At 46.7% G+C, this 15,080-nt stretch overlaps 1 protein-coding gene across 1 annotated transcript in view; it reads left to right on the top strand.

Annotated features, from left to right (window-relative positions):
- The first annotated feature begins 8,298 nt into the window (after nt 1-8,298).
- AHRR (aryl-hydrocarbon receptor repressor) overlaps nt 8,299-15,080 on the top strand; it is a 75,074-nt gene continuing 68,292 nt past the window's right edge. Inside the window, exons 1-2 of the mRNA XM_015405556.1 lie at nt 8,299-8,360; nt 11,768-11,949. Of these exons, the coding sequence (XP_015261042.1) occupies nt 8,299-8,360; nt 11,768-11,949 (244 nt within the window). The remainder of the gene's footprint in view (nt 8,361-11,767; nt 11,950-15,080) is intronic.

Here is a 15,080-nt window from a genome sequence, read left to right as displayed (position 1 = left end):
GGGGGTCGCCCGGGACAATTCGCACCCCCCCCGCGCAAAAGCTGCAGTCTAAGAATACCCATTGCAGTCGATCAGATTTCCTCTGAGTAATGTTTTTTCTCCCCCCCCCCCAGATTGGGGGGGCTTTCCAAGGACTTCCAAAACTTTGCTAAGATTTAACCTTGCTCTGCCGGGAACCGGTTTTTGATCAGTGTTTGTAAATGCGGCGCTGGAGAGACATAAATGCGGGTCTCTCTGAGAATAGTTCGGAAAGTTCAGAAAGTCACAGTGCGATCCTCCGGGTGCTTTCTTGTGAGTAAGTCCCATCTCAACAAATAACACTTGCTTGTTCATTACTTTCCACCCCCTTTTTGGACATTTCCCCAGAACTGATTTTAAGGCTCGAAGAGGGATATGATGATAGAATGCAAAATTATTTTCTTTCCCCCCGGTTTGTACCGTTCAGCCATCCGGAGTTTAGGATCCGCGCCGTGAGGATACAGAACAGTGTACCCGGAACTTCTCTGTCTAGAAATAAACCACTGGTGGCTTCCACTGTTTGTTTAGAGTTTACGTAGACCTTTTTTTTTTTAAAGAAAAAGGAAGTACTTTTTATTGCATCTTCTCTCTCTCTTTCTCTACAACAATATGAAATGCTCCTTGTGGACTCTTTCGTGCATCTTACCGCAGCGATATACTCCCCAATATTTGCATGGTTTTATGAAGTGGTAGAATGTGATTTTGATGAATTTCAAGAGAAAACAGACTGTGGAAAAAAACATTGGTTCATTTAAAAAATGTTAATGCTAATAAACCTACTTTAAGTCCTCTTCAGCTGCAGGTAAGGGAGGAAAAACATTTTTTAAATGAATTTATACCCGAGTAATTGCAGAGAGAAGTAAATCCCTCTGAATTTTGCCAAATTTACTCCTAAGTAAGTGTCATAGCATTGTGGCCATACAGTCACAAGGGAGATTTATGCAACAGTTGGACAGAAGCATGAACTGTGGCTAAATTAGTTGAATGGATCTCTGTAGAATTGAACTTTAAATACGTTACTTGGAAATAATTCTTAAACTACTTCCGTGGCACTTCTACATATAAGCATGCTATACTTGGGCAGTGCCAAGAATACAGTGTGTAAGTTAAAAAAGCAGCCCAGATATTTCTGCCGAAACCCCAGAAAATAGAATGGTTCTGCTTTTAAAGAGACTCTTAAGAAAAATTAACGTTTCTTCTCTGGAATTCAGCTGTTTTCTCTCTCTCTCTCTCTCTCTGCATCTGCAAGAGTGACACTTTTTCGAAAATGATCAAATCTGTGTGGCTGTGATTGTAAGTCAGACGACCAATTCGCTTGCTTTTATGCTGTTAGCTCACTAAAATTACCCGAGAGGAAGATAACCCTGAATGTAAGATGACCCTCCTAAAAGTTTTATAGACACACACACACACAATATTATTGTAAATACTTGTAACTTGTACGTGAAAGTAAGATGTCCCCCCCCCCTTTTTTTTCTTGGCAATGTTCATAGAAAAAAAATAGTCTTTCTCTAGGTAAATACAGTATATACTTCAGTGTGTAGCTATTTAGTGAAGATTTATTTCGCCTAAATGTTGCAGGCAAATAGTTTATCCATTGGCAAATTGTCTTGCCTCTTTATGAGTCAGATGCGTAGTAGAAAAGTGTTTGTTTTCCAACAGCGTGGTCAACAGTAGAGCAGGCAGCTTTGTAGGGGACGACTAGCTGGCATGCAATTAAAACAAATTAAACAGTTCATAATGCTGCTACTCAAGCCTTTAGCCATAAACATTTTTTTAAAAACAGCAAGTGTAAAAGAGTATTTCCCCCCATCTTTGACTGAATTTAAAATATCCTATTCCACTTTGGCTCTGATCTCATCAGACTTCGGAAGCGAAGCATGGTCAGCCGTGGCTAGGAATTGGATGGGAGACCACAGAGGAATACCAGGGCCGTGACATGGAGGCGGGCAGTGGCCAACCACCTCTGAACGCCTCTTGCCTTGAAAACCCCATAAGGGGTTGCCATAAGTCAGCCGTGACTTGACGGCAGCAAGAACTAATCCCACTTTGATCAGTCTACACCTGCATATCTGCCATGGAACCCTCGTATAGTGTAGAGGCTTCTGGGGCCACATACGGCCGTTGCGTTCTCAGATCCTGTGGGACGCAAGCCAGGAGTAATGAAACTTGTCACGTTCAAGGGTACGCTGTTTCTCCAGGACCGACTATTGGGAACGATTGGCAGTGGTAATCAAGCTGCTTTCTGGGGTGGTGCTGAGTTTCTCAACAAAGGACTTTTTTCCCCACCCCCCACCCATCAGTTTCTGAGAACCCCCCACAGATCCTAGGAACATAGTTTTAAAACTCCTGCTCTGTTGCACAAAAGAAGCTACTTGCTAGCATGTAAGAATTCAGGAGGAAACAATTGAGTGCTTGACCGTACAGCCAATCCCAACTGCCAGGCGTCTCAGGAACAGGAGTGGTGTCATGTATCCTTGCAGAATCAGTTCTCAAAAAGTCTTGTCGGTCATTCTCCTAGCCCTCCGGATTTTAGCAGTTTAGCTGCTCATTCAGAGGTTATCTGGCAGCAACAGGAGGTTCCTCCATGAGTAAGTTGGACAGTGCAAGCTCTGTTGAACAGTAGGTCTAGAGCACTACGGGTCAGGAGAAATTTGAGGGTGGGTTTTTAGAGAGATCAGAAGCTAGTTCAAAATAGACTGATGGAACAATTCCTCCCTGCAAATAGCCTTTTCAGAACAAAGTTGAGGCATGCCTGTGAGCCACGGTAGAAGGAGGCTACATACACTTCCCGCTGCACCATTCTGCCGGACAGAAGACCTCTTTATTTCCCAGTCTTAACAATTCTTGCAAGTGATGTAATCGTGTGGGGTATGATTATTGGTCTCTCTTTTTGTAAGTCATTAGGGCAAATGTTGCATAGACATTTCCAAGAAAAGGGCATTTAAAATAAAAAAAGGATTCGCCTGGTATGGGTTTTTGTGTGTGCGTGTGTGCGTGCGTGTGTGTGCATGCAGATCCCTGTTTGTGAGTATGCGTTACAGGTGGTGAAGTGGCAGACATGATGCCTATGTAGTTTTCCAAAGATATAACCAGAGAGAAATCAAACATCTGAAGGGCGGTGGTCTGGATGTCAGGGTACCACAAATGGACTAGTAACTTTTGTAGCCTTACTTTCAGACTAGCGTAAATGTAAATGCAATGTAAAGAATGACCAGTGTTTTAGTGCAAATGTTCACTGTTTTGTGGTTTCAATGGACAAATGAGAATTAAGTGACAGTTATGGAACAATCCCCCCCCTCCCCCAGAGGTGCCCCCGGTTCCGTCATTGTGGATCTCTAGGAGGCTGAAGGTTTTATTTAGGACTGCGTCTTGATGGATTTAGCAGTCCCGAATTGGAGTTTTTAGTCTATTGGCAGTCCCGAATTGGAGTTTTTAGTCTGTGACGTTTATGGGTTTTAGAAGTGTGTTTTTTAAAATAATGTTTTATTTCTATTTTAATTTGAGTTCCACAAGGAAGAAAGGCGGCTGATAAATGTTTTAAATAAATAAAGCGATGTTGTCGCCGTGGAATTGTCTCATAAACGTGCATAGGTACATGACGGCTCTTTGTGGAACAAAGTTTGGATCCAGTGGGACCCGTAAGACCAACACAGTTTAATTCTGGGCATAAGCTTTCATGCGCATGCACACTTCTTTGTTCTTTAAACTTCGTTGGTCTTAAAAGGTGCCACTGGACTCCAACTTTGTTCTGTTGCTTCAGACCAACACAGCTACCCACCTGCCTCTGTACAGGACGCTGCAAAATATTTAAATGTACAAACCAGTTAGCTCCCCTTCCTACCCAAGTGTAGCTTTAGTGGCACAGCAAGCTTGCAAGGCAGTCTGGTAAAGAGCTGTTTGAATTGTATTTTGGAAAGCAGATGATGAAAAGAAAGCAGTATGCAAGGAGCTAGCTCACAATAACTCAGCTTAGAGGGAACATTGCTACCCACCTGCCTCTGTACAGGACGCTGCAAAATATTTAAATGTACAAACCACCATCAGTTAGACCCCCTTCCTACCCAAGTGTAGCTTTAGTGACACAGCAAGCTTGCAAGGCAGTCTGGTGCTGTTTGAATTGTATTTTGGAAACCAGATGATGAAAAGAAAGCATTATGCAAGAAACGTGAACAAGAGCGATATTATTTGACTTACAGTTTCTTTATAAGTAGGACCATTCCGTTTTTGAGGGGTTTCTGTGGGAGTGTGCGGCTTTCTTTTTAATTGATACAGTGATATTTATGTGGCACTTTATTGTAAATTAATTCCTATCGGCAGAAAAGGAGCCAAGCGCCTTGATAAACTCCTGAGTTTGTTAAGCCTTGTCAGATTATAAAATGAGTAGAGACAGACATTGAACATCGAACACTGGCTTCTACTGAACCAGACCATCAAGGTCAGTATTGTCCATGCAGGCTGGGAGGGGCTCTCCGGAATCTCAGATGGAGTCTTTCTCATGAGCACATGAAGCTACCTTATAATGAATCAGCCCCTCGGTCCATCAAAGTCAGTATTGTCTACACAGACTGGCAGCACCTCTCCAGGGTCTCGGGCCAGAGGTCTTTCGTATCACCTACGGACAAATCCTTTAACGGGAGATGCTGGGGACTGAACCTGGGACCGCCTACTTGATCATTTCAATTGGAGATGCCGGAGATCGAACCTGCGACCTTCTGCATGCTAAGCAGATGCTCTGCCGTTAAGCCACAGCACCCCCCCCCCACACACACAACCATTTGTTTCTTTCAGCATAACTGTGTAGAGCCACCATCTTCCCTGCTGAGTCTTTTCTTCATTCAGAGCTGCTGAACTTCTGCCCTCATCGGTGGCCCAAAGGCCTAGGCTCTACGTAGGAGCTGCAAGACCATTACATTTTCCTGTCCCCAACTTCTAAGGCCTGCAGGTGAATGGAGGTGGAGATGCAGGAGATGTGGCGTAGACTGTTCCTTCAGCGGAGGCTTACTCCTTACCTGCTTCCATGTTGCAGTCCCTTAAAATGGCTGCTGGTTGAGCCGCTGTTGGCTAAGGGAGTTGTTGCATCATAATAGATCACGACATCATTATACGTAGCGTAGCAACCAGCTATTCAGGAAAAGACATCTTGAAAGGTGGCCGGTTCAAGCATTGCGAGTAACAGGTGATGAGATGAGATACAGACCTTGGCACTTCTTGTTGATAAAAGTGTGTGTGTGTGGGGGGGTGTTCTTCCGCCACTCACCTTACCATGTCTGGGGTGCTGCCACAGCTGTTTCAGGTTTTATAATCATGGTGCCCTCAAAGGAACATAACACCTCTTGCTCTGGTGAGGAGCTCCACTGGATCACGAGCTGATACCACTTGAGATTATCGGTGCTCTTATGGATGACGCCTGGAGGTTAACAGCCAATAATGGTGTGATTTCAGGTAAAAAATGAATCGGAACTGCTGGATTTGACTTTAATTTAGAGGAGGAAGGGAGCCATCCATTTCATACCTCTTCATTGCTAGGGAAGGAGCCATGGCTCATCAGTAGAAGGGTCCGGGTTCAATCCCCGACATCTCTAATCAAAAGGGTGAGATAGTAGGCGATGTGAAAGCCCTCTGTCTGAGACCCTGAGGAGCGGCTGCCAGTCTGAGTAGACAGTATTGATCTTGATACGTTGGCTCAGTAGGAAGCTGCTGTCTGTCTGAACTGAATCGCAGCTCATATGTTAATTTATTATTTTATTTATTTTATTCAATTTATACCCCGCCCTCCCCGCAGCGCGGGCTCAGGGCGGCTTACAAAGAGGCATGCGCCAATATAAAAACATATTTAAAATCATTTAAGATCACTACAATACAAATAAAATCACATTAACCAATTACTAAATAAAGTGCTCTAGATGTTATTTCTCAAGATGGCGTATTTCACTGCTCTATTTCCACTACTTTGTTCCTCAGCATCATCTGCTCCGGGAACCACTGATGTTCCCTCTTCCAGGGCCAGGTTAAGATGGACAATAGTGATGGTAGTGGCGGCTCCTACTCATACGCCTGGTGAAAGAGCTCCGTCTTACAGGCCCTGCGGAACTGTACAAGGTCCCGCAGGGCCCGGATCTCCACCGGGAGCTCATTCCACCAGGTAGGAGCCGCCACCGAGAAAGCCCTGGCCCTGGTTGCGGCCAGCCTGGCCTCTCTGGGACCTGGCATTGCCAGGAGATGCTGCGTCCCAGACCGAAGTGCTCGCGGGGGAGCATATGAGGGAAGGCGGTCCCTTAAGTTCTCCTCCGCCTTGCCTATATATTTATATATACTCCACAGCAGAATATAATCTTTCCCTTACCTGGATAGCCCTATCTTGTGGATCTCAGAAGCTAAGCAGAGTAGCCCAGGTCAGTATTGGGATGGGAGCCCACCAAGGAATACCAGGGTCACTATGCAGAGGCAGGCCATGGCAAACCACCTCTGAACATCTCTTGGCTCTTACGATGATTCATTAAAGAAAAAAGTCATAGTTTTCTTTCTGAAATGATACAGATAAGCCATATATCATGAGAATGGACTTGCAGCCTTGGCTTGCCTCTTAGGACCTGGGAAAATGTAGTTTCCTACCTGCTGTGGAGTAGTGTGAGGGGCTGCGGTGGCTTAGAGGTTAAGACGCTGAGCTGAAGACCAGAAGGTCTGTAGCTCGGCAGTTTGAGACCTGAGTGCCGCGTGATGGATTGAGCTCCCGTCTCTGGCCCCAGCTCCTGCCAGCCTAGCAGTTCGAAAGCAAGAAATTGTGAGTAGATAAATAGATACCGCTTTGGTTGGAAGGTAACAGGGTGTTCCGCGTGCCTCGGCGTTTAGTCATGCCAGTCACATGACCGTGGAAACATCTTCGGACAGCGCTGGCTCTTCAGCACCGACCCCTAAAGTCGGATTCAGCTAGCTTTCGAGCAAGGGAAACCTTTACCTTTGTGGAGTTGTGTGTTCCTCCACCTAGGGTTGCCAACCTCCAGGTGGGTCCTGGACTTCTCCCAGAATTATAATTGTCCACCAGACTACAGAGATCTCTAGATATTCCCCAGCTTGGAGCTGGCAACCACCTCCACCTGCTGTACACCTCAGTAGTGAATGCTTCTGCACCAGGGAGACTTGGAGTGGTGCGGCCGCTCGGCCATAAACGTTTATGATGTGGCCTTGTGTAAATCATTCCCTCCGAGTTTCTCTCGCCTCCTGAGATTTCCGTAAGGCTGAAATGTGGCAGTCTCATGCATGCTACCCTGAGATACTTGCGGGGTGGTGGTGGTGGTGCGGAGGTAATGAAACAAACCAAGGGTGATCAGCAGAGTTGCCAGATGTGGGCTGGGGAAAAACCTGAAGACTTTGAGGGTGGAGCCTTAGGAGGGCAAGGTTTGGGGAGGGACTTCAGTGGGCCCAGTGCCACAGAGTCTGGAAGGAGAGAGAAGAAGAGACTCCCTTGGGTAGTGAAGGTCGGGGTATAAATCCAATATCTTATTATTATTATTATTATTCTACCCCGCCCTTCACTCGCAGTCTCAGAGCGGCTTACAAACTCCTTCCCCTCCCCACAACAAAAGGTGGGGCTGAGAGAGCTCTGAGAGAACTGCTCTTTCAAGAACAGCTCTGACAGAACTATGGCTTGCCCAAGGTCATCCAGAAGCTGCAAGTGGAGGAGTGGGGAATCAAACCTGGTTCTCCCAGATTAGAGTCCGCACATTTAGCCACTACACCAGACTGGCTTGTTGCCATCTTATGATTACAGGTTGCCCAGTTACAACATAGCACTGCATACCGATGTGGCCATTTTTATACCATATACATGTTATATAAACAACCCAAAAGAGAAATGTGATTTTTAAATGTTGTGTATCTTTATTTCTACAGCTTGAAAACATTTTTGGTTTTCTTAAGGATTTAAACTTTGTGAGGGAGAATTTTATCCTGTTTTGTGTGAAATTCAGTGAAATCACCAAAGGCCAGGAAAAAGTTGATTTGGAGGGTAAGGTCCACCATTTGGAGGGTCAGTGGTTCACCATTTAGGCATCCCTGAAAAAAAAACAAATTATGCATTTATACCGATTTAACAATTTACATTACATATAGCTATAAATATCTGTACATTATTAAACTTGGAAATCGCATCACAGCTCTTGTTGTATTAGTAACTGAGAGACCCCACATCGCACAGCTCTTTAAGTGTCACAACTTAGGAAGAATGTTGACTTTAATTGCATTTCATGGGATATGCTTTTCAGCTTCCATGCCTGGACAATGATTCCACCAGGAGACTGTCTATATGCTGGGAGGAAAAGACGGAAACCCGTTCAGAAACAGTTAAGTATTTATCAGTTTCTTTTTCTGACAATTTATTTATCTGACCTTATCCTGACAATAGCCATGAGGTAGGTTAGGTTAAGAAATAGTAACTTAAGTCAACCAGTGAGCTTCATTGTTGAGGAGGATCTGAATCCACGTCTCTCCCTGATCTAAGTCTAAAACTCTATCTGCTCCTCCTTGATTGGTATAATATTTGTTGCGGAACAAATGCTCCCCTTTGTTTTAAATGGTGGTCTCCAGTATGTCAGCCTTCACATAAGGCCTGAAGATCTTCCAGAATTACAACTCCTCTCCGGACTAGAGATCAATTCCCCTGAAGAAAATGGCTTCTTTGGAGGGTGGGCTGTTGGGCATGAGTTCCTGCTGCAATGGACCATGCTGAGGCCCCTCCCCTCCCCAAACTACACCCTGCATAGTTTATACCCTCAAATCTCCATGAAATTCCCAACTTGGATTTGGCAAGCCTGTCTTCTACTATAATGGTACATGTCTTTGGTGGAAATTTGGTGCCCAAGAGGATAAACTTGTTTGTTCTATGTGTTTTGTGTACTATCCAAAACACATAGAACAAACAAGTTTATCCTCTTGGGCACACCAATATTACAAATTCAAATGCTCCTTCTTCCTAGGGAAGACTGAGAGTTGTTTGCTTTGCAGGGCTACAGATTTTTCCCATAGATCCGCAGCAAACTACAATTCCCAGGATTCTTTGGGTAGTGTCATGGCTGTTAAACTGGTACAAAAACAACAGGTTTATAGCATAAATTTTCTTTATACTGTTCTCATTTTCTACTTCTTTCAAGAGACGTGTGTAGCCACCTTTATTTAAAAAATAAACATAAGAACATAAGAGAAGCCATGTTGGATCTGGCCAGTGGCCCATCCAGTCCAACACTCTGTGTCACACAGTAGCCAAAACCCAGGTGCCATTGGGAGGTCCACCAGTGGGGCCAGAACTCCAGAAGCCCTCCCATGGTTGCATCCACAAAGCACCAAGAATACAGAGCATCACTGCCCCAGGCAGAATGTTCCCTCTATACCTTGTGGCTAATAGCCACAGTGTTACCGCCAATGGTCTGCCTACTCTAACATAAAGATTTTGGGGTTCAAATCAGGACCAAATGAGTTACGATAGCTGGAAGGTTGTTAAAGGGCAGTAATAACTGTGAGGGACCCCCTCTCAAACCGGGGCCATGGTGCAGGGGGAGGGGACATTTAATCCTTCTCTCTGGTGTGGTTTCATTGATCCAAACTGACCCCTCCTCCTAAGATTGCCAATCTCCAGGTGGTGACTGGAGATCTCCTGGGATCGCAACTGATCTCCAGCCGACAGAGATCAGTTCTCCTGGAGAAAATGGCCACATTGGAAGGTGGACTGTATGGCATTATGCCCCACTGAAGTTCCTCCCCTTCCCAAATTCCACCCTCCTCAGGCTCTACCCCCAAAATCTCCAGATATTTTCCTACCCAGAGCTCCTCCCCGCCTTTGTACCATTGGCCCTGGAAGGGAAAAAAGACAGGCAAAGAGAATAGCTGCTTTTTCCCCCCTTCAATGGTCCTCCAACCTGTTTGAATTCGACACCCTTGATTGACATAGTATATAAAAACAGTTTGGCTGATCATCTCAAATAAAGTATATTTACGTCCTAGAACGTTGTGTAACATTTTCACATAGGCGTTCCTTTCTGTGAGTTAATTGCAGCTTTGTCGAATGGAGTGAATTTTGTTCCTGCAACTAAGGTAAAGGTAAAGGTTTCCCTTGCTCGAAAGCCAGTCGAATCTGACTCTAGGGGGTGATGCTCATCTCCGTTTCCAAGCCGAAGAGCCATGAGGTAGGTCTGAGGTAGGTCTGAAGACGTCTCCATGGTCATGTGGCCGGCATGACTAAATTCCAAGGCACATGGAACGCGACTAGTTCACTTTTTTTCTGACTGGGTGTCTGACCTTTTCCACCTGGGTTACTTGCCCTGGGTTCAGTGCTGTTGGGAAATATGGGTGGGTCCCATTTCCCCCAGAGCATCACAGTGTATTCATGCATCTCTTGGATTTCCCTCTGGCTTTTCTTTGATGCTTCCCAAACCTGCTTCTCTGTGAAGTTTTAGAAAAGTCACAGCCAAACCAGGATAGCTGCCAGGTAGGCATGAGCGTTCAGATTTTCCCAGTCCCGCCCACACAGCAGCCATTTTCCCTGCCCTTGGCTGCCAGGCAAATTTTTGATTTTATTCCAGTGAATATCATTATAAAAATCTGTGTATCAAGTTCTCTGAACATAAGAAGATAAGAACGTAAGAACATAAGAGAAGCCAATGTTGGATCAGGCCAGTGGCCCATCCAGTCCAACACTCTGTCACACGGTGGCCAAAAGTACCAGGTGCCATCAGAAGGTCCAGCGGTGGGGCCAGGGCACTAGAAGCCCTCCTACTGTTGCCCCCCCCAGGCACCACGAATACAGAGCATCACTTGCCCCAGACTGAGAGTTCCTATCTATACCTTGTGGCTAATAGCCACTGATGGACATCTGCTCCATATGTTTATCCAATTCCCTTTTGAAGCCATCCATGCTTGTAGCTGCCGCCACCTCCTGTGGTAGTCAGTTCCATGTGTGAATCACTCTTTGGGGGAAGAAGTACTTCCTTTTATCCATTCTAACCCGACTGCTCAGCAGTTTCATTGAGTGCCCACAAATCCCCAGTATTCGTATAAAAAAGTAGGTCTGTAGTCCCTTTTGTTGTAGATATGTCTTTCCTTGTAGCTATGCCTTTCCTTGTAGATATGTCTTTCCTTTGTAGCTATACAATGAAAAGGGCTAGAGACTTTAGAAAGAAAAAGAAAAGCTGGGAATTCGGAGAACCCGATACGTAGATTGTTCCAACAGTATTAGATTGCAAATTTTAAAAACAGCCAGAACAGCCCTGGGTTGTGCAGGGTTGTGCAGGGACTGGTGCAGGGAAAATATGAGGAAACCTGCTATGTGAAAGCCCCATAGATGCTCTGTGATGTCGGGGTAGCAGCAATAGGGAAACTAGAGAAGCATGTCTCCATGTTAGGGATGCCAGCCTCCAGGTGGGACCTGGAGATCCCCTGGAATGACAGCTCATCTCCAGACTACAGAGGTTATTTCCCCTGAGGAAAATGGCTGCTTTGGAGGGCGGACTCCATCCCAGGAGTCCTGGAGCTGGGGACCCTCCCCTCCCCATCCCCCATCGATGGTCAGGGGGGACCTGGCAACCCAACTCCATGTGCAAAACACTGCAGTGTCTATTGTGTTGGTCAGTGCTGAAGTCTTATCAATGGAGGATGCAGTGGTTCTTTCTGTGTTTGAGTGCAGGCAGTGAAAACTGTCCTTGCCTGTGTGTGCAGGTGTAAGAATCGGGGCTCTGTAACACGTTTTCCCCACAAACAGGAGGCCCGCACTTGGAAGTGGGAAGTCCAATCCTTCCAAGAGACACAGAGACCGCCTGAATGCTGAATTAGATCACCTGGCCAGCCTCCTGCCTTTCCCACCAGACATCATCTCCAAGCTGGACAAGCTCTCCGTCTTGCGTCTCAGCGTCAGTTACCTTAGAGTCAAGAGCTTCTTCCAAGGTGAGCTTTCAAGCTGTGCAAAGTATTTTGCCGAGGGAGATCATCAAGCTGGGAAATTATTTCTGCCGCTTAGTTTAGATCAGGGGTGGCCCAACTTGCTCAGCGTAAGAGCCACATAGAACAAACGTCAGAGGTTTGAGAGCTGCAAGGCAGGAACAGATATGACACACACGTTTTTGTTTTTTTAAAGTATGCAACTTTGCTTTTGATTAGCATTAAATGAGACTGCCGAAAATAAAAAAGAAGAAGGGGTAGAAACAGATGTTGATTAATGATATTTATTTGTTTGCTAATGATATTGATTTGTCTGAGGGAGAGAGAAAAAGCAAGAGAGAGAGATGGAAAGAAAGAATGAAAGAGGTGGAAAGAAAGAGAGAGAGAGAGAGAAACAAAGAAAGCAAATAGATGGGAGGGAGGGAAGGGGAGGGAGTAAAGTCTGCGTCCCGTTTGCTACCCCAGCTGCCCTGCCAGGAGCCGCAGAATATGTGTGAAAGAGCCGCATGAGGCTCCTGAGTCACAGTTTGGCCACCCCTGCTTTAGATAGTCGTAACTATGCTGTTCTGTGTTCATTGCCAGGTTTGTCAAATGTAATGGTTTTGCACTTCCCTGAAAAGTGTAGGCTTCCTTGGAAGTCACGGGGAAAACTTTGGGGATGTATTGGCCCTGGATATACCTGGATATTCCCCCCCCCCACCGCCAGTGGTTACTTGCAGGGCTATTTTTGGGCAGGAACGCACAGGAATGGAGTTCCGGCTGGCTCATTAGGATTTGCTACATTAGGGGTGTGTGGCCTAACATGCAAAGGAGTTCCTGCTATAAAAAAGCCCTGGGTTTGGACAACAAACAAGGTAAACAGAATGAGAAGCAAAAGGTGGGTGTGGCTGGATGACCACACTTCTGGTAACATGGGGGTGTGGCCTAATGTGCTAATGAGCTGTGCTGCCATGGGTGTGGCCCAATATGCTAATGAGTTCCTGCTGTTGGGTGTGGCCTATTATGCTAATGAGTTCCTGCTGGGCTTTTTCTACAAAAAGAGCCCTGCACTTGTAAGCCTTTATACTTTGTAAACTTATATTTTGTAAGCTTCCATTAGGAATGGAAAGCACTGTTCAAAAATGGGAAATGTGACATGTTACGGGGGGGATTGGAAATAGGGTTGCTCAAAGAGCAGCACCTAGGAATGCCAGCCTCCAGGTGGGACCTGAGGAGCTCCCAGTTCGGTGTAGTGGTTAGGAGCGCAGACTCTAATCTGGGAGAACTGGGTTTGATTCCCCACTCCTCTACATGCGGCTGCTGGTGTGACCTTGGGTCAGTTACAAGATCTTTCAGAGCTGTTCTGTCAAGGGCAATCCTCGAAAGAGCTCTCTCAGCCCCACCGACCTCACAGGCAATGGTCCCTCTAAGCTGCGGAGTCTTGTGAGCAAAATCTCTACTTTGTGAGCTTCTGGCATTAAAGTTGTGAGTGAGCGATTTGGCTACTGCATAAAGTAGTTTGCTCTGGAGCCCTATCCTTCCTGAGCCAAGACAAAAATGTGTGAGCCAGAGTCTAAAAAACTGTGAGCTAACTAACTAACTCAGCTTAGAGGGAACACTGCTCACAGGGTGTCTGTTGTGGGGAGGGGAAGGGAAAGGAGATTGTAAGCTGCTCTGAAACTCCTTTGGGTACTGAAGGATGGGGTATAAATCCAATCTCTTCTTCTTCCTCCTCCTCTTCCTCTTCCTGCCCCTCTTCTTCTTCTCAAAATCACAACTAATCTCCAAACTGCAGAGATCAGTTCCCCTGGAGAAAATGGATGCTTTGGAAGAAGAAGAAGAGGAGGAGGAGAAGGAGATTGGATTTGCACCCCTTCCTTCACTACACAAAGGAGTCTCAGAGCGGCTTACAGACTCCTTTCCCTTCCCCTCCCCACAACAGACACCCTGTGAGGTAGGTGGGGCTGAGAGAGCTCTGACAGAAACTGCTCTTTTTTTCAAGAACAGCTCTTATCAGAAGTATGGCTTGCCCAAGGTCATCCAGCCAGGTGCAAGTGGAGGAGTGGGGAATTAAACCCAGTTCTCCCAGATTAGAGTCAGCGCACTTAACCACTACACCAAACTGGCTCTCCACAAACTGGAGGGAGGATTCTATGGCACCGTACCCCACTGAGGTCCCTGTCCTTGCCAGGACCCCCTCCTTCAAACCTCCGGGAGTTTCCCGACCTGGATCTAGCAACCCTACCCCACCACCCCACCCCAGTAACCAGGGGAACCTCAACCTGGCAACCCTAGCAGCTACGGAAAGCTTCTTCGCCAAACGCAGTTCTCTGGAGGGGCTTTAGGTGGCTCTTTTCATGCCAACCCAGAAACTATCTGGGGCAAGAGAATCTGTCACCAAGCAGTTTTGGGTGGAGCAGACTCACCGTTTTGACTCACCCACCCCTCACTCCCTGCTTCAAGCAGCCTTCTAGGAAAGCCAGTAGCTGCGGCAGGCTTTAGTCATTTTGTTAACCTAGAACAATATGCCGCTGAATGAACGAGGGGTGCCAGGACCACCCCCCCACACACACTCCAGCCACCAGCAGGGGTGTGGGGGTTGCCAGCTCCAGGCTGGGGAACTCCTGGAGATTTGGGGGCGTGCCTGGGAAGGGGAGGCACTACAGTGGGGTAGAATGCCGTAGAGTCCACCCTCCAAAGCAGCCATTTTCTCCAGGGGAACTGATCTTCGTAATCTGGAGACGAGCTGTAAGTCCTTGGGATCCTCAGGCCCCACCTTGAGACTGGCATCTCTCGGGGGAGTCCCTGGATTGTATTAGAACGGCACCAGTATGTGAGGGGGGGGGGAGTGTCTGAGATTAGGCCTCCTTCCAGTCCCTGTGCTGCTCCAGGTGCCCTGTGCAAACATGCCGCTGGCTCCAACCTTTGGGTAAGTGAGCCAGTTTGGTGTCGTGGTTAAGTGTGCGGACATCTGGGAGGACCAGGATTGATTCCCCACTCCTCCACTCGCAGCTGCTGGATGACCTTGGGCAAGCCATGGTTCTGTCAGAGCCGTTCTGAAAGAGCAGTTCTCGAAAGAGCTCTCTTAGGCCCACCTACCCCACAGGGTGTCCGTTGTGGGGAGGGGTGTTGGCATCTGCAGATTAAATGCCATGCAG

The sequence above is a fragment of the Gekko japonicus genome, unplaced genomic scaffold (genome assembly GCF_001447785.1).
Source record: "Gekko japonicus isolate JY-2015 unplaced genomic scaffold, Gekko_japonicus_V1.1 scaffold1085, whole genome shotgun sequence".
Classification (NCBI taxonomy): domain Eukaryota; kingdom Metazoa; phylum Chordata; class Lepidosauria; order Squamata; family Gekkonidae; genus Gekko; species Gekko japonicus.
The sequence above is the reverse complement of the archived record's forward strand: the minus strand, read 5'-3'. Positions and strand labels throughout refer to the sequence as shown.